The 25,026-nt window shown below is 42.9% G+C and overlaps 1 protein-coding gene across 1 annotated transcript in view; it reads right to left on the bottom strand.

Moving 5' to 3' along the window:
• Positions 1 to 67: 67 nt before the first annotated feature.
• LOC103272048 (extracellular matrix protein FRAS1-like) overlaps positions 68 to 25,026 on the bottom strand; it is a 222,861-nt gene continuing 197,902 nt past the window's right edge. The window contains exons 15-19 of the mRNA XM_021718335.1: positions 11,516 to 11,659; positions 3,796 to 3,936; positions 1,991 to 2,131; positions 543 to 719; positions 68 to 171 (exon numbers count right to left, since the gene is read on the bottom strand). Of these exons, the coding sequence (XP_021574010.1) occupies positions 68 to 171; positions 543 to 719; positions 1,991 to 2,131; positions 3,796 to 3,936; positions 11,516 to 11,659 (707 nt within the window). The remainder of the gene's footprint in view (positions 172 to 542; positions 720 to 1,990; positions 2,132 to 3,795; positions 3,937 to 11,515; positions 11,660 to 25,026) is intronic.

Here is a 25,026-nt window from a genome sequence, read left to right as displayed (position 1 = left end):
CCCCCCCCCCTTCCCCCCTACAAGAATCTCTGTCCTTCTGTCTCCTCAGTCATCACACATAACCTGGCTACCGAGTCAAATTATACAGGATGGCGTCAATTCTCTGTAGATAATGTGCCAAGGCAATGGCAAGAATCACTTCCAAATTTTGATAGAAGTCCAGATTTTGCCCTGAAGGGATCAATTCATATTCAGAGTAGCAAATTAGATGAAACAATAAATGAAATTCTGCAATAAGCTCTGGGTCTTTCTCAGCTACCTGCATGGGTCCCTGAAAGAATCTCTGTCTGGAATTTCTGAGAATGTAACTTTGAGGAGGATAAAATAAAAGGGACTAGCTCTTTTAGATCAACTATTGTTCACAAAGGGAGAGAGGACATGGATGGGGTCACTCCTTTGCCTGTTGGTCTTCTGATTCATCCACAAGCCTCCTGGAACCATGGAACTGATGTGGAAACAAAGGTCTTCCTGGCTTTGGTCCCACCTCACAGGGTCTGTCAACCCTGAAGCTGCCGGACACCTTCTCAAATCACGCTACTCACCTTCACACAGCCCAGTGCTCTCCAGGTAGAACTGTACTCTGCACTGGGACAGACATTTGCCGGAGGGGATGCCTCCCCCAGAGAGCTGCCCGACCTGTAGTCCTTCCTCTGGCTTCCTACACCCAGTACAGTGTGAAGGCTCAGGACCCACACAAGTCAGGCAGGAGGAATGGCAGGCTGTACACAGAAATAAAATGCAGAAGACAATCCAAAGATCAAATATATGTTGCAGGGAATGGGAGCCCCTCATTAAATCAAAACCACTTAGAAAAGTTCACCAAACTCAACCTTCTAGCACATTACTTTTCTAGTGTTCTATACAAAGCACAGAGTGATGATAACTTTTGTGAACCAGTCACATCTCAGGTCCTGCAAGGGCTGTCAGACTAGATCACAGCAACACCAGCAAACTGGACAATATTGACTTGATTCTACAGAGAAAAACACTCACTGAATGACGATTTAATATGATGTCCTTGATTTTTATTGAAGATTTTTATAAGCATTCATACGAAGGCCTTTACTGTATTTTCTGCAAAATAGTTGTTGTGTTATTACCCATTAGTCATCCATCACCTACTACATAGGGGTCCAGGCAACACATTCCTCTTAGAATTTATTTGGAGAAAGGCTGCTTTTTTAGATCAGGAATAGGCCCCCTTTGAGTGGCAATGAACATTTCACAATCTATCACAGTACTTCGTCTTCTCTGGCTACTGGTGAAAATCAAAGCCAAATATGGTACTCACATTATCTCATGCCTACATGTAGATACAAGGAACTCCCTGTTCTTTAAAAGATTCTCTAAATTTCCTTTTTTCAAAATGGTTATTGCAACTTTTCTATTTTTAGTATGTTCTTCTTGTAACTACTCTAAAACTCTCTTCTAAGGTGCCCTATGTTCAAATACACATAAATTAATTTCACTTAATTAAGTTGTTTGCTCCCAATGTTCTAGTTACAAAATAGCCAATGAACCCAAAGCCTGCTTGGTGAACAGCTATTTAAGATTTTCCATTTTACTCAGCCCAGAGGCATTGCTAGTGACTCTCAGTTTGCTCAGCAGTATCATTCACAAAGAGAAATTCTTCAGAGAAAAAACACAATGAAGTCTAAGGAAAATATTAGCAAAAGAAGGAGGGTAGAGAAAGGAGAAATAAGAGTGGCATCTTGTTTTAATGTATGGTAAAGGGAATAACATTCCCATAAGGACAACCAAAACAGTTATAACCCTTTGGGTGTCTTCCTGAATTTTCTAATGTGATACTTCAGATTATCCCTTTACAAACTATTGTAGCAAAAAAAAAAAATGTGTATAACATATATATACACAGCCATATAAGATACACTAGAGGAGAAGTTGCACTGGATAATAGCATTATTGCCAAAAAGTCCATCTACGTCTTTGTGGGATAGTCACTCAAGAGTGACGATGATACCAACAATACCTTTGCAGACCCCTTGGTCAGGGAAGAAGCCCTCTCCACAGTGAGGCAGACAGTAACCTTGATGCAGAGGCCGGTGGGGGCTGCAAGCAGTGCAGTGAGAAACCATGGGTCCGAAGCAGCTGGCACATGAGTCATGGCACGCTGAGGAAGAGATGGGTAGGGGAAAACGCTATGGTGTGGAGGTGGCAACAGAGCCACTTCCTGGCTGGCTTCGTGTGTGCTGGGAAGGCATCACCCAGCACTCTTGGTCCCCTTCAGACGTCATGCAAACCAGAGAAAGGTGAGTCAGGAGGTAGTTGCACTGTCGCCACTGCCCGCATCTTCCTTGACCCACATTTCATCCATGCTCTACCTGTTATTTATCAGCTACCCTTTATGGAGTGTTTGCATCAAGTGCTTTATACACACTGTCACTTCTAATTCCCATAACATGATCAGGTAGGCATTATTAACTCATTTTATAAATAAGGAGACTGAGGTCATGGGAGGTTAAAAATTTACCCAGGATAAAAGAGCTCATTCAAAGCAGGACTGGGATTTAGCCTTAGGTCTGTCTGGACCTGAAACCCACACTGCCTGAATGGGGAAGGGTGGAAAGGCCACAGGTCTGTGTGCCAGAAGCACTGGCACTGCCCACTAACTAGCAGATACTCTCACTGGGTCTCTCCAGGCCTAGTTTTCTTGGCACAGGTACAGTGAGAAGTTGGACTAAGTGGTCATTTAAGATATACCCAGCTCTGATGTTCTAGGAGTCTTTTTCTCATTATTATTATTATTATTTTAAAGATGTGGGGTACAATTCAGGGTTAGGTATACAAAAGTTCATTAGGTATACAAATGTTCAGGTATCCTTGTTGATAAGGTGTGTCCCTCCTTCCCCTAGTAGTTTCCCTCAACTACCAATCCCTTGATGTTCTACGATTCTAAGTAAGATTTATAGTAAGAATCTTACACAGGACAATGATCAGGAGCTGGGAGTGAGAGTGTAGAGACAGAATTAGAGCACTGGCAGGACGCATAGGAAAGGAGGTAAACACTGGGTGAGTAAAGAGGCTGGCCAGCAGAGGAGAGGCTGAAAAGGAGATGGGGCGGGATGGGTCTAGATATCTGCACTAACAGATGTTGGATAGATGTGATGGTGTGCATGCATGTTTCAGAGAGGGAATCAGTCAAGATATCTCTGGCAGTAAGGAGTTCTCAGAGTTACCTGTCAGGAAAGACACAAATCAAGCATATACAAGTTGGAAACTTACAGGGTCACAAATGGGAATATGTCATCACTTAAACTGCATAACTCTGAAGGAAACAATATATAAATAGCACATAAAAACAAATGTTCAATGGATACAGCTTTCAGTTTTACCAGTTATCAAACTTGGTTTAACTTTTTAATTTTACTTTTGTGGTATGCTGTAGTTGCCAATATATGAGTGTATAAATGCCATGCAAGAAATTATTCCATCATGTCTATAACCTAAGTACCTACCTAGGTACAATCATTACCTAATGATTGACAAGTACACAGGACTGTATGTTGAAGATGTTCTTGGTATTTCAAAGGGATCAAATGAGCTCTAATGATGATTAATGTGCATAAGTCCTTCATTTAGCTACTCCAGTCCCCTGGCACCCAGACCTCCCACTCCCATACCCGCACACAGTGGTTCTGTAATGAAAGAGATATCCTTTTTAAAGTAACATTTTCCCATTTTACACCCAAATTCCCAAGTAAGTAGCATATAGAACCATGTGTAGTCAAACATGTTTTGAACAATTTTTGATGATGATGGTAATCCATCTCTTACCTTTGCATCTGCCAGTGGCATCAGCATAGTACCCACCAGGGCATTTAGAAACACATTTCCCATCATGCAACACTGTCTTCTCAGTACAGGTAAGACACCTGGGGCTACTGGGGCCACAACTCTTACAGGATTGGTCACAAGCTAAGAAGGAGGAAAACCCATCAGAGAAAGGCAATAGTGAGCAAAAGAAGCAGTGAAGTCTACTCTTCACAACATTCACAGTAGGCATCCATATAGTAATCTCAATCTTACTGGCTGCTCAACAGAATTCTACTTCCTTGATTCCAACATGTCAAAAGACTCTGTGCTTTCTGTTTTCACAGTTGAAGGAGAACTGAAGAGTTATTCATTGAACTAATCATCACAAAGACTGAGGCACACCCACCTGTGTAACCAGTTTAATATGGGATTTAAAAACTAAAATGGTCTTGGAAGTAGATCTGTCAGATTTATCAAATTAAAATGCTAGATGTTAAGTTTAAACTTCAGTTAAATAAAGAATTTTCTTTGTATAAATATGTACCAAATATTGTATCCTTTATTTTACCCTACTTAGAGAATCCAGACACCAGGGTTCTACTAGACTAGGTCATGCTGCTAAATTATGTAGAGATTGCTGAACTACACTCAGTCCGTCAGGATCTCATTCACTTATTCATTTACCACACATACAAAAAAAATTTATTAGGGTTGGTGTCAGGTCTTGGGCCAGGTGGTAGAAACATAAAAACCAAATCTGCTTTCATTAGCTTAATAGTCTATTAGAGAGAAAAGAAATAGACAATATAAGAAATATTAAAAGTGTCACTCAGATCAATCTGTTTAAGTACAACAACAACAAAAATGTGTGGGGAAAGGAGGCAGAAAGGTCAAGAAGGGATTCATAGAAGGAGAACTCTTGATCATTGTCTTCGGAGGCAAGTGGGATTGTGCTAGGCTGATGCAAATGTTCTCCAGGCTGAAACAAAGGCAGTCAAGGCTCAGAACCTGGGAAGACACTGGGAGATTCAGGGAAATAGCAGTTCTGTTCAGTTGGAAAAGCAGGGAGGCCAAGTATGGAAATGTACAGTCAGACACAGTTGTCTAGATCTCCTCCTGTGGAGTCTCTGGGAACCCTGCAGGTCTAAACACAGTAGAAACATGGCTATGTCTGTGTATAAGATCACTTTGGCTTACAAAGGAGAGTGGGGGACCCCATAGGAAGGCCATGGGAAAGCTCACAGAACAAAATAATTAGGGGTTAAATGGAGCTATGGAGGCGGTGACAGTTTTGAGAACAGCGAAGCAGAAAGTGAGTCACATGGTTTCCAGGTCTCTGTCCTGGGGGTAGTGATGTCACTCATGGAATGAAACAAGAGTGGGTACTGAAGTACATGGAGCTCAGTGTGAGACATGGGCAGTCCAGTAGTAGTCTGACTTTTAGTTCTGGAGCTCAGGGGAAAGGTCTAGGATCATCACATAACAGGAGTTGTTGGAACCAAAAAAAATAGTTGATTTATTCAGGAAAAGCATGCAGGATAAGACAGAGGTAGGCAAACTGTAGATGAGTCTGTGACTCAATTTACCTATACTCGCTGGCCTTCAACAGAGCAGAGAAGGGCCCCCTGTGGAAAGTGGGAGCAGGGGAGAGAGGGTACAGCTGCAGAGTCTGTGATTCAGTTTACCCTATGCTCATTGGCTAACAAACAAAGAAAACTCTCTTTACACTACAAAAAAAAAATCAATGTTTCAAAAATAAAGAAGTGGGAGATTTATTCTGTCTCTTCCCTTAATTCACCTATACCCTATCAACCTCCTGAAAAATAGTTCACAAACTTGGGAAAAAAGATGCTAAGTGATGAGGCCAAATGTCCCATCCCGTATCCTGGAGGATTCAGCATCTGTCTAAAAGTAAATGTGAGGGCAAGATGATCTTCAGGAAATGGGCTGAGGCAATGGCCTTAATATCAGAGAAGACGAAAATCACCCTCAACGTATAACTCGAACAAAGAAACAAAAATGAACGTGAAAAGAGTTCTTCTCTCCTGCACCCCAGAAAAAACTCCTGAGGCTCCTAATTTTAGAACTGACGTCAATAAAACTGAATAACCCAAAAGTTAAATACAATTTCCCATAAATGAAAAACTGTGGACATTTTTTAAAAATGAGAATGGACCAATAATGAAAACATTGCATGTCAAACATTTTAAGACACCTGCCAGCCTAGGCAATATAGCAAGACCTTGTCTCTACAAAAAAAATAAAAAACTTAGCTGAGTATGGTGGTGCACACCTATATGTCAATCTACTCGGAGGCTGAGGTGGAAGGATCACCTGAGCCCAGGAGGTTGAGGCTGTGGTAAGCTGAGATCATGCCACTGTGTTCCAGCCTGGGGGCGACAGAGTGAGACCCCAAAAAAGGCACATCTAAAGTCATACTTAGAGGGAAATTTGTCATTTTAAATGAAATAATTAGGAAGATATTATTTCTTCCTGAACTAACCTATAACTTCAACACAATGTCAATAAAAATTTCAGTTGAATTTTCTTAGAAATTTAATAAATGTACTCTAAGGTCCACGAATAACTAAATCAACTTAGATGGGGTGAGGCAGGAAATTTTCCCAATTTGATAGAGATATATTAATATTACAAAGCAAAATAAATTAATGAACAAAACAGTGTGGTAGTGGTACAAGAACAGCAATTTAGACTATAATAATTTAGAAATTTCCATATCTTATAGCTCAGATAACCCTATGTGTTTATGAAAATTTAATATTACAATAAAATATAAAGAGAGAAGCCTAGGCCGGGCTCTGTAGCTCAGCCTGTAATCCCAGCACTTTGGGAGGCTGAGGCAAGTGCACTGTCTGAGCCCGCGGGTTAGCGACTAGGCTGGGCAACTTGGCGAGACCTCGTCTCTACAATAAAATAAAAAATAGCCAAGCGTGGTAACACACGTCTATAGTTTTCACTACTCGGAAGACTGAGGCAGAAGGATCGCCAGAACCCAGTGGGTACTGAAGTACGTGGAGCTCAGTGTGAGACATGGGCAGTCCAGTAGTAGTCTGATTTATAGTTCTGGAGCTCAGGGAAAAGGTCTAGGGTCATCACATAAAAGGAGTTGTTGGAACAAAAAAAACCTCCAAGTCAAAAAAAAAAGAGAGAGAGAGAGAGCCTAGACTGAATTACTATATCATATTGGGAAAATTGGATCATAAAATAGAGAAAAATCCAGTTGGATCCATACTTAAACTCCTATATATAAGTGGACTCCAGGAGAATCCACAACCTAAGTTAAGACAAAACTGTCAAATTAACAGAAGAAAATGTAGGATAATTTATTTGTGAAACTTAGCAGAATAGATCTTAAAAATTCACTGGCAAAACCTTAAAGCAAAAACAAAAACAAAAACAAAAAACAGATGAATTAAAGATTTCTGTTCAACAAAGGGCATATATTCAAAGTTAAAAGGCAAAAGAATGGGAAATATTTGCATGTTTAAAACTGAAAAAAGCCAATATTCATAACACACAAGGAGCTCCATACAATGAGCCCCACCAAAGGCAGCAAGGCCAATAGAACAGCAGGGAAAGCACATTAAGAAGCAATTTGTAGAAGAAGAAACCCAAGCCCAACAGGAGTTGAAGTTATGCTTGAACTCATTAATAATCAGAAATTTGCAAATTAAATGGGATGTCCCCTTCTACCCTTCAGACCAGAAAGAAAGAGAAGTTTGCTAACACCACATGGTGGTAAGGGTGTGGAGATGAGAACCCTCACACTTGGGAATGCAGGCTGTACAGCCATGCTGGTGAACCACTCACCATCACTTAGTCAAACAGTAAGTGTGCAGTCAAGAGACCAACCACTCTGCTCCTGCGTCTAGAACCCAGGGAACTTCCCCTGTAGGTTCACAAAGGCACACACCTGAGACTGTTCACTGGTGCTTTTTAGTGATGCAGATGGAGAGCTGGAGGGAGCTTATCCCTGGGATCGTGGATGAGTAAAATGGAGAAAACACAGGGGTGGGGACCCCAGAGAGCACCAAGCAGCAGCAAGAGTGAAGGGCTAGGTGACATAACCACATGCTCCATCTTAAAAATACAGTGCTGAATGAGAAGAGAACAGCATGCACTCTAGCAGAGTATCATTTAAGACAATTAAATATATGCCTCTTCAAAATAAAAATACCCAGTTTAGATAAGCTCATAAAAACAGAAAGGTAAACAAATTAAAATGGTGGCAGAGGCGCGAAAGAGAAACGAGGATAAAAAAAGAAAAGAGGCCAAGCGTGGTGACTCACACCTATAATCCCAGCACTTTGGGAGGCCGAGGTGAGAGGATTGCCTAAGCCCACAGATTCGATATTAGCCCATGCAATTTGGTAAGACCTCATCTCTATAACAAATCAAAAAAAAAAAAAAAATTAGCTGGGCATGACGGTACATGCCTGTAGTTTCAACTACTTGGAAGACTGAGCTACTTGGAAGACTGAGCTACTTGAAAGACTGAGGTGGAAGGATCACCTGAACCCAGCAGATCGAGGCTGCAGTGGCCGTAAGTGTGCCACCACTCTACTCCAGTCTGGGAGACAGAGTGAGACTCTGACTCAAAAAAACAAAAGACAAAACAAAAAAAGGAAAAGAGAGAGAAAAACGAGAAGGGAGCACAGAGGAAAAAAGAGAAAGTGAGAGAGAATGACTACCAGACACCTGGGAAGCTGCTTTGACTTGTTACATTAGAAGGGTCAGAGAAGCCCTTCATAATCACACAAGTACTTAAAGACAAAGGAATGAGGTTTTCCCTCTGAACTGCCCCACCCTGTATATCTAATATTTGTAAACCTCAAAACATGCCTCACAGATGAACTTGATGTTCTTTTAGCCAGGGCATACCACCATTCACAAGAGGCTATGTTGGATTTTTCTCAGCACTTGACTTTGAGATTTCTACAGATATGGGCTGGTTGGTCATAAATTATTAAACCCACACCAGTTGGTCTTTATCTTGAACAGCACTAATCTGAATTGGAAATAATTCAGCATTACCAGCATTCGATGTCTTAACTAACATCCCGATAATAATCAGTGAGCCGGCTCACTGTTGTTTCAGAAAATATTTACGTGAATATTTCTTAGAGAACTCTAGCAATTTTATGAAAAGTATAAGCTCCCATTTTGTTGATATAAAGGCCTGTTGGTCAGTACCAATTTTATCGCAAGTTCTTGCATTGTGCTAAGCACATGACATACGTTCAGATGTGTTGATCAGTTGACTGTCAGCTGATCGGTGTCAGCTGGGATCCATCCTCCTGCCTGGAAGTTTTCCTTCTGATGCTTTTTAAAATGTATATAGATAAAGCAGATTCCCACCTCTCCCAGCCCCTCCTTTTAAGGAAACCGCTTCCCCAGCAAAAATTGCTTTCTCAATCCAGGTAATGTCGAGTCCCAGGGGAAGACCAGTGTCACCACTCCTCTGCCAGTGACAGCAGCCAGCCTCCTGGGGACTTAAAGAGTAAATGCCTCCAGGCCCCAGATTAGTGCAAATTTGGCATCTGTCCGATCTTCAGAAAATACATCTGGCTTAATGGAGCAGGAAAGTGATGCTGGCAGAGAGAGATGAGCATGCTCAGGCTAATGGCAGCCTGGCTCCTTTCCTCGTTCTCTCCCTAGTCCACACAGAAGCTGCCTGTGACTCCTCTGTGCCAAGTGAGGCTTTTCATACCCACAACTCTGACGAACACAGCTCTATGCAGGCATCTGCCAAGGGTCATCTCTCTTCCCTAAGACAAGTGGATTTGGCAGGGCCCTAAATCATCTAATTTTTGCTCTTGCCCTGCTCAATGAACAAAATAAGGACAAAAACACAGAAAGTTGTATGAGCTGCACGTTCTTATCGATTTAGTGGACTTAGTTATGAAAAAGTCACCACAGCCTTTCTACAATCTAGGCATGACCATCGCAGCAAACTCAGTTCAAACTGTCCATGTACTGTCAGACAGTCATCTGCAGGCCTGGTGGCATTCACATGAGTGGCCTGCTCATCTAAAGACTGGCAGGAACACAGAAGCAGGAGGAGAAAAGGAAAGGGGGGAAGGACAAGGAAAAGGAAAAGGAAAAGGAAAAACAGGCAGAGATGCATAAGAGAACACAAGACAATGAGCAGCAGAGTGGTTCACAGGCAGCTAGAGTCTCAACTCTGCCCCTTATTAGCTGTGTGATCTTAGGGAAGTTTCCTGCCCTCTCTGTTTCCTCATCTGAAAAATGAGAATGATAATATCTACCTCATGAAATTGTTGGGAGGATTAACCACCAAGCACTGACATAATACCCTGCCAGGCACTGTCCTAAGTGCTTTGTATATATTGACTCAGTCCTCTCAACAGCCTTCTGAATTGGGTGTGTGTTAGTTTCCTATTGCTGCCGTAATAAGTTGCCACAAACATTTTGGCTTAAAACAGTACAATGTGGCTGGACGCAGTGGCTCACACCTATAATCCCAACACTTTGGGAGGCCAAGTTGGGAGGATTACTTGAACCAAGGAGTTCGAGACCTGCCTAGGCAACATAGCAAGACCTCATCTTTATAAAAAATTTAAAAAATTAGCTAGGCTTGGTGGTGCGTGCCTGTTAATCCCAGCTACTCAGGAGGCTGACCTGGAAGAATTACCTGAGCCCAGGAAGACAAGGCTGTGGTGATCTGTTGTGATCACGCCACTGCACTCCTGCCTGGGTGACACTGTGAGGCCCCACTCAAAACAACCCCCCCCCCCGCAACTTTATGATCTTATGGCTCTAGAGGTCATAAGTCCTCACTCCAGGGTACCAGCATGGCTGCATTCCTCTGGATGTTCCTTTCCCTTTCTGGATCCTGAAGCTGCTTGGACAACATGGGTCCCTCCTTTCTTCCCCCCAGCCTCTGGTTCCATCCTCACCTCTACTTTACTGATTTGCCCTACTACCTTCCTCATGTAAGGACTCTGTGAATGCATGGGGCTCCCCCCAGACAATCCAGGATAACATCCCCATGTCAAGATCCTTCTCTAAGTTATCCCCACCAAGCTCTTTTTGCTATCAGAGGGAAAACACCACAGGGTCTGGGACTAGGACAGGACATCACTGGGGACCATTCTTCTGTCCACCACAAGCTTCTACTATCCCCATTGTACATGCGAGACTAACATGGGAGAGATGAAGTAACCTGCCCAAAGCCATGTTTCCTCCCAACTCTGCTGCCTCTCAACAGGTCAGTGTTTACAAGGCACTTGGAACTGCACCCACACAAGCAGGCTCCACACCGGCTAACTCTCACTGTCATGGCCATGTGTCAAGGGAAGAATGGACAGAACAGCTCTGCTGTGAGTCAGGCACCAACCCCAGAGGCTGGGCTGCCGGGGTCTCTTGTCTCCATGCATGTTGGGAAGGATGTCTGGCTTTGATGGAGCATCTGGGATTTGGAGAGAGGAAGGCTGGGTGGGAGCCTGAGGCTCCAGTTGTGGGTCTGAGCAGGCATCCTGGGCTTCACTGTCACAGGACAGGTGGGGCAGGGGTGAGTATGTGACTCTGACAAGCTGTCAGGGCAGTTAAGGGGATACCACCAGTGAAAAGGGCTCTATAGGTCTCTAAATCCATGTTTGTTTACTACGTAAAAGAAACACTGGTGATGGTGCTGTGATCTGAAGGCAAGGTGCTGGAAGAGGAAGACAGGATAGATTAGTCCCAGCCCAGCACTCACCATGGCAGGCACCCTGCCAGTTGTAGAAGCCCTGGCCACAGCTGCTGTCACAGCCACCGTCCCTCAGCACAAGGTGGGGATCCCTGCAGGTCAGGCAGTGCTTCTCTGTTGGGCCCCAGCAGCTCGCACAGGACTCGTGGCAGACTGTAGACAAACAGTAAGACTGGTGAGCATTTTTTCTCTCACATGTTTTAGGATTTACAAGGAGGATGCCAGCTGGTCCCTTGATTTCTAAGCTGCTAGGCACATGTGTAAACCTCTGGAGAAATGCAGGTTTCCCTCACCTACCCAAAAATATATATATAACTATTTTTGTTGATTAGTAGTACAACTTCAGAGCCGAGCTCGGTGGCTCAGCCTGTAATCTTGCGCCTTGGGAGGCTGAGATGAGTGAATTGCCTGAGCCCGCGGGTTCGAGACCCGTGTGGGCAACTTGGCGAGACTTCATCTCTACAATAAATCAAAAATCAGCTGGGCATGGTAGCATGCGCCTGTAGTTCCAGCTACTTGGAAGGCTGAGGTGGAAGGATCGCCGGAGCCCAGCAGGTCGAGGCTGCGGTGGCCGGGAACAGCTACTGCACTCCAGTCTGGGCGACAGAGTGAGACTCCCACTCAAAAAGAAAAAAAAAAAAAAGAAGTACAACTTCAGGAAAGCACTGCTAAGAGATTTGGAAAGGAAATTAGAGGGCTTTGGTAATGAGATTTATGAGGAAGGAATTCATAATCTAGACTAAGACAGCCTAGGGAAATCAGATGGCACTTCATGCCCTTGTAATCGATCACACCTCCCACCCGCAGCCCCCTCAGAATCAGTTGCAGAGGGACACCTATAGCTCCAGCCTTGGATTCAACCTTCCAAGGACCCAGTCCTAAGTGACATCTACTGGGCTTTGCCTCTCCTTTTCCCCACAATAGCATCTACCCTATACATATGGCTTAAAACCCACAAAACCTGCTTTTCTCTCATACCTGAAGTTTCTAACTATAGGGTGTGCCTAGACCAGAGTGACTCCTTCAGGATTTTCAGATTTCCTCTTCAGCACTTAATTTTTTTTAAAGTTACTCTTCAAACTTGCTGTTCACCTTAGCACTTGTGCAAAGATAGGCCTATTCTGAATAAGTGAATATTTTCAGGTTTGGCTAGCTGCCTCTACAGCTAAACTCACCTATGCTTTTATTAATCCACCCTGATTTTAAAGATGTTTGTTTCACAATAGAGCACAAACTATTCTGCAGAGGCATTGATTCTGACCAAAACAGGCAGGGAGATGAACGTCTTTGCAGCCTGCAAATGGCTTGGCAATCATCCCTAGTAATTAATGAGGTACACTTTAGAAATGGAAGAAGGGATGCCTGCATTGCAAACCTCAAGATCCAGCCCACTCCTCTAAGCTCTGAATGGCACAAACAAGTGCCCAACAAGGCAGCAATAATTATGAATTGTGTTCAGTGCTGGGAAGGGCTCTGCAATAGAGTGGCTGTGGTGGGGTGGCAGGGACCAACTTCAGATTGATCTAAAGAAGAAGAAATAGCCAGCCACAGGGGGTCAGACCAGCACGAGCAAAGCTCCTGAGAAGGGAAAGAGCCCGGAAAGTCAGCGAACCAAAGGCCACTCTGTGGCTGGAGCTGGGCGCCGGTGGGAGGGCATGGTGGGGCACCATGAGGCACTGTGGCATGATTCAAGGCTGGAGCCACTTGGCAGCGCTGGCCAAGTTTGACCTCGGAGATGAGACCAAGGAAACAAAGTAGGATCTGTATTGTAATTACAGTGTGAAGTCACGAATGGGCTCATGCAGGATAGACACAAGGTCTGCCAGATGTTCCAAAGCTCTCTCTGGCTGCTGTATGCAGAGGTTGAAGGACCTGCCTGCAAGCAGGGAGACCTGCGTGAGTCCACTGTGTGGCCCAGGTGAGAGAGGACCATAGTTTGGACGAGTGGGGGGGAAGCAGAAATGAGGAAAGTTTACTTATTTATAATCTGGTTCCGTGACGAGATCATAAGCTTCAAAAAGGCAAGAGTCTATTTCCATGTGTTAACTGCATGCCCAGCCCACTGCTTGTGCTTTACAAAAATCTTGAGTGACTTTGTTTATACTTAACACCTTATTTACATTTTTGTAAGTATTACACAAGAAGACTGCTCATCTGTATGATAAGCTGCTGGCTCTACATTGTAACTAAAGACATGGATGCAGAGCTCTCAGCAACAAAGTCTGCCCTTAAGGAGCATAGACCCTGCCTATCATTCAGATATTCACCTCCTCTCAGGTTCCTGACTGTGATCGTTATCTGGAGTGTCTATCACTCTTTATGCCTTTGCCTCATTCACTCTGGAGTGGACCCAAAGTCCTTACCTAAACAAACAAACAAACAAAATCGCCAACCTAATTTCTAAGAAGATATGCCAGGCTGTCATATCAACATTCAACAGAAGCACACAAGGCATAATGCTGGCCTGAGACACCTCCCCAGCTGGATGCAGTTAGCCCCATTACTTGAGGCCTGCTACAGAAACATGTAGAACGCTCCCTTGCCCGAGTGCACGTGGCACTGTGAACACAGTATTGGGGAGTAAGCACTTGAGAAAGTGGTGAGTGCAAGAGAGGCTAAAAAGACAACAGGGCCAGACCACCAAGGACAGGTGGGTCAGAGAGAGACCACGGCCAAGGGAGGCTGAAAAGACAACAGGGCTAGAGCACCAAGGTCGTGTGAGTCAAGAGGAGACCTTGGCAAGAGAGGCTGAAAAGACAACGGAGACCAGACCACCAAGGTCAAATGGGTCAGGGTGAGACCTTAGACTCACCCCATGGAAAGTTTTAATCAGGGCAGTAGAGCAATCACTTTTTTTTGTAGAGAGTTCACTCTTACTGTAGGGAGAAAAGAAAGTTATTGACTGAAGAATCTTTAGGGGATGAAATAATCTCTGTCCAAGGGGTATAAAGAAGAAGGAGAGCTCAGCCTCCTAGTTCTCTTCAGCGACTGGTTGGATGACAGTTCAGACACTCAGCTATACTGGTCAAAGTAGTAAAATACATCTTGACTGGCTGGTGAATGTCTGTGTCTCTGCACCTTAGCTGAAGGCATTGCATCATCCCCGGGAACCTGGCTGACACCACGCTCCAGCAGGCAGAAGGTCTGGCACAGGGGTTGGTCTGGGGTCCTCCTCTTCCTGTGATTTGAATCTGGGCCATACTATTTGCTAAATATTTTTAATATCATTCTTGATGCTGCCAATCAGAACAGGGGCAAAGGACAAGCCAGGTAGGCTGTGTTAACAGACTTGGGGACAGCATTCGAGCCCCTCACATACAGAGCTCTCCTTGGCTTTCCAGTTCCGCCTTCTACTCCCTCCCCGCCCCCGACACACAATTCTTAGAGCAGGGGACCCTGGGCATGCCAGCTGCTGTCCATGAACTCAAATGTCCCAGCACAATCCATCTAGCCAGCAATGTCTCTGGCTCCTTCTTGAGCCTCCAAAATCCTGTTTACATTTTATTTCCTGTTTATATTTATAGTTCCCAAGTTGACATTACCTCTGTGACACTTTGCTGAGCTTGTCTAAACTAGTTACTCCTTTCTCTATATTCTTGCAGCATTTTGTACATGCCTCTCTTATGATACTTATCTTACTGCACTAATTATTTGACTACAAATTAATCTCCTCCAGTGGAATGTAATACCCTCCCAAAAGGGGACCGTGTTTTAGTCATCTTAAACCCCCAGTGTCCAGATTGATGCCTGGTACACAGTCCGTTCTCATTTAATATATGCTAAATAAACACAACAGAATTTTTAAAAGTTGGTTATGAGGAATTCATCCTATTAGCGATCTTCTACAAGGAGACAAGTAACCATGAGGGCATAGTATTAAGATATAATAACTTAAGATGAACTGGAAGCTGTAACAGTCACTTAATAAACACTGAAGTACAGCTCTGCTTATGATGATAAATACTGATGCTGCATCTATATAGAGAGCACACATGACACTGGTCTTGCTGGTCCTCTTTTTCCCGTATTGGACAAAACACTTGTTCTATGGCTAGCCACAACAGAAGGAATTTTTATTTTGACTATACTAAGCTGTCATTTCTTATTATAATGGCATACTTTCACTGTGTTTTTTAAATAGATTTTATTATGCATATTTAAGGTATGCACCATGTTATATGATGGATATATATAGTAAAGTGATTACTATATGTATAGGAATAAATTAACACATCCATCATCCCACATAGCCACCCATTTCTCTCCCTGTGACAAGAGCAGCTATAATCTACTGATTTAGCAAAAATCTCACCGTGTTTTGCAATTGGTTTCTAATTTTTAACACTGAACATATGTTACTATAGATTATCTCTTCTTGTAGGCTTATTTTACATGTGGCTTTTATTATATTTAAGTTTTAATGAAAAAATAAGAGGTCACTCCCTGACTTTTCACCAAGATTTCTCTTAGTGATACATTTTAGATCACTCAGGATTTGAATTATATATTATGAAAATTGTGGCAATAAATTTAAAAAGAGGGTGAGTAAGGGAAAGTTATCTTTTTATCTCACATGCAGCAAATAATTTATTTGCTAAGGTCCCTGACTTTTCTGGAGCATAACAAGACATGTGTTAGCTTGTTGAGCAATTCATTTTTAAAATGAAAAAGAACAAATTACTTTTCTCTTGGCAACTCTATATTGAAACTCTACTCTAAAAATAAGAAACCTCTTTTTGTACTTGATAATTTTGAGATAGAAGATGGCTTTGAAATTTTTTAACCTGTGCTTCTCTGGGAATAAAGTGTAGCCCTTTCCCAGAAAAGCCTGAAAAGCACTTCCTCAGGCACCTGATTTTCCATGAAGCTTTCCAGACTCTGGAATGGATGCAGGTAACCGTAGGCTCCATCTATGGTCTCTGGGAGTCAGTTTCCAGGGAGCTAGTATGCTTGATCTGCAGCTTCTCTGAGGTTCATCAGTGAGGCTGCAGTTCATACTTCCAAACTGCCAGAATGTTTTTACTCAAAACTCGACAGAAACAGCCCAAACTTCAGGCACAAGCAGGTGTGTCAGACACAAATCAAGTTCCTTCACTCAGTTTTGCATCCAGCTGTGGCAACTGCCAGCTTTCTTTCCCATCTCACAGATGATGAGGCAGGTCTTGCCAAGTTTAAAGTATCATCTGGAGACAGTGGGGAAATTTTCAATTAGAAGCTCTTGTTGAATAGAAATTTAAAATCTTGAACTCAATTTCACTGCTCCTTGGTTTTCTAATCTGTAAAGTGGGAATAATAATCTTTGTGTGCCCAATGCACAAGGATATGGAGAGACGTGTTTGGAAATGCAGAGAATGCTGTGTGTGATCACATGAGTGGCACAGGGGAGGTCTGCAAGGCTCATCTCGACTGGTGTCAAAAGCAAGGCAATATTAAGGGAGCAAGTTAAAGTACAACACATGACAGAAAAAGAAAGGATGGAAAATTCTGTTGGACAGGTAGGCTCACTGAGAAAGGAGGTAAGGGAAGACATGGAACCTGCGGGATCCAGGATCCAACCGGTGGCTACAAGTACTCAGAAGCACTTTTCATGCAGCCACTACAGAACAACAGCAAAAGCCGTTTGAAAGTGATTGCAAATAGCCAGCAGGCCACTTTCCCCATCCCATCACAGCCCCACAAGAGGCAAAGGTGGCTGCTTGCGAAGTTCAAACAACAGATTTAAAAGAAGTCCAATAGAGACCTGAGACATCACCATTTCTGATCCTTTTACTATATCCTCTGTCCCTTCCCAGGCTAGGTCTCTGCCCCCTCCCTCTGCAACAGGTGTTACACCTGAAAGGGGAATGCCTGGTCTTCACATATTCTGAAAGTGCCTAAGTACTTGCTGAGGTTCATAATAGAAAAAATACAAACACCTGGAAAAAGTCTTCAGCCCCATGAAGAGCGGGAGGCACAGGCACGCAAACTAAACAGGAGATTCAATGGGTTAGATACACAATGCAACATGTTTGTATCTTAGAAACAGTGCTTAGTGGGGAAACGGTCAGGAAAGAATGAAGTAGGTACACAGTAATATTTATAAATATTCAAAATAAATGCACACAAAACAACAAGAGCACACATATACAAATACACATTAAACCCACATTAGAATAGTTACTTAAGAGGGGAGCTGAGCAGAAGGGCAGTAAGAACAGAGTATGGAGACAGGGAGTTGACGGCAGATGAGCAGACCAACAGATAAGCAAGAGAATAGCATGACCAGGCCAGTGATGAAGACGGCTATCAGCTGGTAAGCATGACTAACTCAACTTGCCGTACATCGACCCCAAAAGAAAGTAAGAGAAAAAATTATACAACATTCCTTTTTACATCTGCCAAATTGGCAATTTAAGAAGAATCATAATACCTAATATTGACGAGAGTGCTGGCTAGTGGGCATTCTTGTGCATTTCTGGTAGGAGAGCAAATTAGTACCACTTTTTAAAAAAAGAGTAGCATATTTTGTGTCAAAAAGCTTCAAAATGAACATATATATTCTTGGGCCAAGCAGTCGCACGTCTAAGAATTTATTGAAATCAAAAACATTCACCACAATTTCCACGAAGAATGTTTACAGCATGGTTACTTAAGACAATGAAAAAAATTAGGAAAAGTATCAAACAACAGAAGATTGGCTAAATGAATGACTGCATAGCCGAGATGGGAAATTAGACCACAGCTTTAAAAAGATGTAGAAAGATAAGAAATAACATGGGGGATGCAGGCAACAAACTGCAAATAGAGTGTAATTTTAGTTTGAAAAGTAGAAGTGTGCATGAGTATAGACACACACATACAGAGACACATTCATAAATCAGGAAGACATATCCCGAAATACCAACAAGAGTATTTCAGGGAAGCTTGAGTTAAGGACTTTAGCTGATATTTTTATTGTACCTTGTATTTTGTTGACTTTTTAAATTATTTTTGGAATAAACAATAAGAGCACACATTATGACTTCATTTGGTACTTAGGAGAAAATTACTCAAGGGCTGGGGAGGAAGGCTGTAGTCCTTTTCCTTAAGGCACACAGCTGCCAGGTAAATAGCTTGCTAATATGTTAATCATACTTGTGACACAGCTGAATGATTTTCCCGTCATGGGTGACATATTTGAATTTTCAGCAGGGTCTTCTGTAGACACAGCACTTGTACCAGAGGAAGGACTTCCCAGCCAATGAAGGCTTTGGAGGGCCATGTAGACTTTCATTGGTTCATAAGTCAGAGAATAAAGGCAACCATTCAGCTCCCAGGCACATCTGTAAAGTAATCCCTTGGGTCTCCTGCCCCTCTACCTAACTCCTAAGTCGACAACACCCCGAAGGTTCCAAGGGCAGTGACCACTAGCTGTTCACCTTCCATTCACCCACTGTGACCACAGGCAACCCACAGCTGCTAGGACTGCCTGTGTTCCCTGCACCCCTATTAACTAAATGGCTACTGACTTCTCCTGTGATGTCTGTTTGTCTACAGAAACGGAAAAGCCAGAGAAGGGCCCACCGACTAAGACCAGAGGCTTTTGAAGGAGAGAGTTCTCAGACTTCCTGGCTGCGCTGGTGCAGCTGCTCAGATCTGGGCAGCGATAACAGGGAGGTGCTCTGAGCTCTGTGGGTACGTGGGGGGTGGGGCACGATGGGGGTAATGTTGGGTGGGGATGAGAAGACAGAGAATGTACACCATGCTGTCTGGCTGAAATAGTTGAGAACCTAGACTGGGCAGTAAGCCAGGAGACCATTGCTGGAATATTTTGGGGTTCAGATCTGCCAGGAAGAATGGGATCTGTCTGGAGGATAAACTCCCTTGCATTTGTGGCAGGGCCTTCTCTGCTGGTGTGTGATACTTTTGTTCTGTCATTTGTCTTTTGGCATACACAGCAGGAGTCTAGAAGTAGCACAGACAAATGCCAACACAGTCAGCCTCCCACTACAGCAGAGAGCCACTCAAAACACCACCAACTGCTTTCTCCTTTTTCTTTCCATTTATCCATCTTGCACATGAATACCCAGAGAGAGAGGGACCTGGGACACCATTGTCACCTGCCTCACCAGGTCTAGTTTACTCAAGAAACTTACATTCTAGGAAGGCAACCCAGTTGTCCTCCCTTCCAAATGACTTAAAATACTCCATGGACAGTTTATTTTACCAGTCACCTTTCCAACACTGGTGAGGAGTCCAACTATGTTAAACACAAGGAAAATAAAGAGAAAAAAAGATAGATGGGAGAAATGACAGTCTGTAACTGTTCTCAGGCCACACCTCAGCAGAAAGTGCTGGCAAAGAGTACATAAGAACCCCTAAGCGGAGACAGGTCACCTGTGAGCCCAAGTCCAGGCAAGCCTGTACTTCCCCACCCTTTCTTCTCCACACAATGGCTTATTCCCAGTTTTTTAAATCAAAGATTATTCCAGAGGACCATACATGTGCTTAGCACTGTGTGGAATTCAGAAGCACAAGAAATGTCCTTGCCTCAGTAACTGGTCATTTTCTATCACATTCCCTCATAAAACTCTCTATAGCACTAATAGTAATATATTCATATAACAATATCTAACTCTCTGAAATTACTTTGTTTACTTATTCAGAGACACTCTTCTCCCACAAGGAAGTAATACTTTAACCAGGGAGATTGTCAGTCTGTTTCACTTTGTATCCTTGGTGCTTGGGACTGGGTAGAGAAAAGGCTCGACAAGTCATTGTTGCATGAGCAGAAAGGAGGAGACAGGACATCACTCGAAGCAGCAAGCCTCCTTTACAAGACAGTCAGAAATTTAGTAAGGACCATAATTGCTGTAGAATGCCAAAGAAGGTCTGATCAATGCAAGGATTAAAAAGCAGAACAAAGTGAGTAAAGACACGGTGATAGGAATGAGCCCCCAAACTGAATATGTGATCTAGCAATGAAATCTGGATTGACCCTCCAATTCTGGGGCATGTTGTATGGACACTGGAGATGACACCAGTTTGATAGCGACTATCCCAACAGAGCAAAAAGGGTTCCCGGATTTGAGAACAGCAGTTTCACAAGTGCCATTACCAGGAGGTCCACCCTGGGCACAGCTAAGCTGGAGGAGGTCACGTGCTGGAACACAATGCCAAGACCCATTAAGTCTTCACTGCTTTGGACCTGGCTTCACCAGGTCAGCAGATCATTTCTGCAAATGATTGGCTGCTCCAGTCAACCATAGTTCCAACAAATAATTAACTTTTGAAGTTCTTCCGCTCAGACTACAGTTTTTAAATCTCAACTAGGTCAACATCCCATACTGTAAACTTTTCCTCTAAATATATCACAATATTGATTAAGAAACAAATAATTACAGATATTTATCATTTAATCTGAGCATTTTATTTTAAAGAAAATAAAAGGATTTTAATTTGTTTTCAAGAATATAGTAAACTGTTCTCTGTATTATATTTACTTCTCCATAACATATAAAAGTAGATTTTATTTTAAATCAGACATTAATGGTACAAAACTCTTTGTTGCCCAATGTAAGCTATTTGGTTTTCATCTCCATAGGATGAAAAATAAAAATAAAGGGATGACCTCAATAATGTCAATAGCTGCCTTTTATTGTCCACATATTATGTGCCAGACATATTATATTGATACTTTTCAAACATCTTTACTAACCCTCATAACAATGCTTTAAAGTAGGTAATATCACCCCATTTATTATTTGAAGATACTGAGGTTCATAGAGGTTAAATAACTTGCCTAGAGCCCTATTGCAATAAGTGGTAGAGTTTACACTCAAAATAATCCCATCCTTCACAATCCTATAAAATGTTCAATTGCTTGATTTTTAAGTTTCAAAACCTAAGACTACACAGCACTCAGATATAGAATAAGTTTCAAAGAACTTTGGGGTTTTTTTTGTGTGTGTGTGCTTCTTGCATCTCTGAAAGCAACAGCTAACCTGCCATGATGGTAAGCTCACTTTAAGCAAAGACTGAATCTTATTTATCTTCATTTCCTCAGTATCTAGAACAGTGGTCAAAAGAGAATGAAAGAGGGAACAATGGGGAAAAGGACAATGGAAAGTAGAAATCCAAACCTCTTAACTTGTACGAAGGGCTTACCAGGCACCATCTTACAAACGAGACACCTGAGTTCACCAAATCTTCACAGCAATGTGATGTGCAGATATTAGTGTCCTGGTTTTATTCACAAGACAGCTGAAGCATGGAGTTAAATAATATGTGACAGAGGCAAGATCGCAAGCCAGGGGCTTTGGCTCTAGGACCCAAGCTCTTAACCATGGTGACACACTTCCTCCCACCTCTGTGCCTGCAGAATGAAGGCAACATTTGCCACGAGATTCACATGACTCCATCCTTAGGCCTTTGTGAATAAGGTTTAAGTAGACAAAACAAACATGGATACACATACTACAAATGGGCTAAATTCTACTCAATCTAGTCAAAGTCTACAATCTTACAAGCTACTCCTTTCAATCTAATCTTGCATGGTGTGTGGTGTTGGTTGTTTTTGCTTTTCTTCTTATGGGCTCTCATATCTAGAATTGGCATACACAGTTCATTGGTCCCAGCAGAGTGGGACAGAGATTGACTGAAAAGAGTGGTAAGACAAGCAAGGAAGAATGTTTTTGGGACTGGAGAGTTCACTCCAGACCCAGATTTAGATTTTATATGACGATTTCAAACATAAGGCAATAGAATCACGACTCTGGTAAAGAGAACAGAGCATATCTAGGGAAAGTGGTACCAAAGAGTCATGCAGGAAAGTACACGTTCAAGTACTGTGGTGGGGAAGGGGGCAGGGTGAGAAGTAAGGAGTAGCCACACATGGATAAAGTCTACTAGGCTGCAGGAAGTTCTGAGATGGGTTGTTAATTCTGTAAGTGGGTCAGAACAGGACAGGGAGAAGGCCAGTCCTAATACCCAAGGACCATGGACTCGAGAAGAGTCATGGGAGCGGGCAAGAAGGGACACTATCCAGGTCTAGCTGGTGGCAAAGGATGCTTAGGGGTTAAGGCAGAGATCTGGGTGCCAGCACAAAAATGACAGCTTCTGCTCCTAACGGGGTGATTACTCTGTGGCCCTGCCTGCTGTGGAAAAAAGGCCACCTACATAGCTCCGATTTAAGTTTGTATAAAAACTGGGTAGTGCTGGGCCTTACTGTAAAGTGACCAAAGCATCCAACTTCACAGTTAGGGAAGGCAAGGGAAATAAGGCTGTGACCCATACGGGGTGCATAACAGGGTCTATAATCACATTATCTAGAGTAATCAAGCATGAGATATAACAACAATAATATATGCACACACATTTGTATGCATATGTGTGAATATGCACATGCCCCCAAGCCCAAGGGAAAAGGGAGAATGGGAAGGGCCCCGGCAGACAAGACTCTCCGGCAGGACTTGGTGTCTTCCTTCAACCTTTCTGATTGACCCGCTTGTATTCTTTTGTGGAAGAGACACGTTTATGTGCTCATTTCTATTCCACTCTGCCTACATTCAACATAGTGAGCATGAATATTAATCAGGTGATTTCTCGTAATTAGTTTTCTCAGCACAGTGTTCACTTTCTTTTGGTTTTGATGGGTCAATAAAGTGGCAACTTATCCCAATCATAGCATAAATGACTCTGCCAAAAGAAATCAATCCAGAAAAACCTATTGTTACCACAAAATGGCAAGCTTCTTTTGAAAAGTTTTGCATGCATTGGAAGAACACCAGCTGACTGTTTGACTTCCAAGGTCAGTGATGAAAAATCACCAAAAATGGCATAAGAATGAATATAGCAAAAAATTCCAATGCTGAAGAAGCTTATTTTGAAAGATGATCTTAGTACAAAGATGGTATATGGAAATTGATCACAAATTTAGCTTTAATTTTTAAAATCACACAGACTCTCTCTCCTCTTGCTCTGTTTTTTCTCCTTATTTTATGCATAAAAATGCAACCAGCCTGAACTAAAGCAAATTGGTTTAATTCCCTGGAGGGAGCATGAACAAATTTTCCCAGCAACTTTCTACTAGAGGCATTTGTGTGTGGGTATGTGGATGGAATGTGAAGCAGTCAGCTACATAAACCAGTAATCAAATGAAACATTATCCATTTCAAAATGCCCTAAAACAGTATTAGCATCACCAATTAAAACAATGGGCATGGGAGAAACCAAAATGGCAACACCCCCCAAAAAGTAGATATGTATGTGATATGTGTATATTGTAGGATGGAGGTGAGGTGGTGTAGAGGAAGCACACAATCTGTGGGGGAACCAATTCCCTTTTAGAGACAAATCTGCAACCAGAGTGCCAGCAGGAGGTCTCTTTGGTGGGATAGAAGACAGGCGTAAAGAGTACATTCAATAATTTCATTAAATTGAAATTTCAGCAGTTTACCTAAATTGCCCAACCATTAGACACTTGTAAACGTGTTTGTATGTGCCCACATTGAGCCTGTTTTAAAATAACAGGTAAATAGAACAATGATGAGCAATAAAACCAAAGGGCCTTTTCCTCTTTTATGGCTGGAACTTCTACTGAAACACTGGGTCTTCCATGGACCACCAAGGGGTAGTATGTTCATTCATCCATTTCCCCATACACTTGTTCAACAAATGCTGAGCACTTTGCACAGCCCTTGACACTGAGGACTCAGTCAGAAGATATTCTCATAGACCTCAGAGACCTTCTGGGCCTAACTCAGAAACAATTTGCCTTCCACATTCTATCACAGGACTGGTCACAGAGCAGGCCTTGCCACCATCACACCTCTGTGGCTTCCTGAAAGACAATTTCCACAACCCCTGGGCTCCATTTTTGACCATGACCTGGAAAGGAGGGAACTAGCAGCCTCCTCCACATAGGACCCGCATGTGGCCCAAAGGTTCGTTCATCTTGCACATCTGATGAGAAAACACATACCTACTGTCCTTCACTTCAGTCACTTTTCCTTCAGATGACTGAAAATCTAAACAAGGCCATGAGATAGGCTCATGTCAGCTCCTCTCAGACGGGGGAAGCTTCCATTCACACAACAGATCTGCCCTCTTCTGCTCAGACAGACCCACCTTGATTCTCACCACAGATCTGCACTCTCCTGTTCAGATGGACCCACCTTTCAACTCTCACTAAGATCTGCCCTATCCTGCTCAGATGGACCATCTTCCTATTCTCACCAAGATTTCCATTCTCCTGCTCAGATGGGCCCACCTTACAATTCTCACCACAGATCTACCCTCTCCTGCTCAATGGACCCACCTTCCGATTCTCACCAAGATATGCCTTCTCCTGCTCGGATGGACCCACCTTCTCATTCTCACCCCAGATCTACCCTCTTCTACTCAGACAGACCTACTTTCCAATTCTCACCACAGATCTGTCTTCTCCTGCTCAGATGGACCCACCTTCTGATTCTCACCACAGATCTACCCTCTTCTGCTCAGATGGACCCACCTTCTGATTCTCACCATGGATCTGCCTCTTCCTGCTCTGAAGAACCCAC

The sequence above is a fragment of the Carlito syrichta genome, unplaced genomic scaffold (assembly GCF_000164805.1).
Source record: "Carlito syrichta isolate Samal-C Ts95f unplaced genomic scaffold, Tarsius_syrichta-2.0.1 Scaffold312092, whole genome shotgun sequence".
Taxonomy (NCBI): Eukaryota; Metazoa; Chordata; class Mammalia; order Primates; family Tarsiidae; genus Carlito; species Carlito syrichta.
Note: the sequence above shows the minus strand (reverse complement) of the source record. Positions and strands in the feature narration are given on the sequence as shown.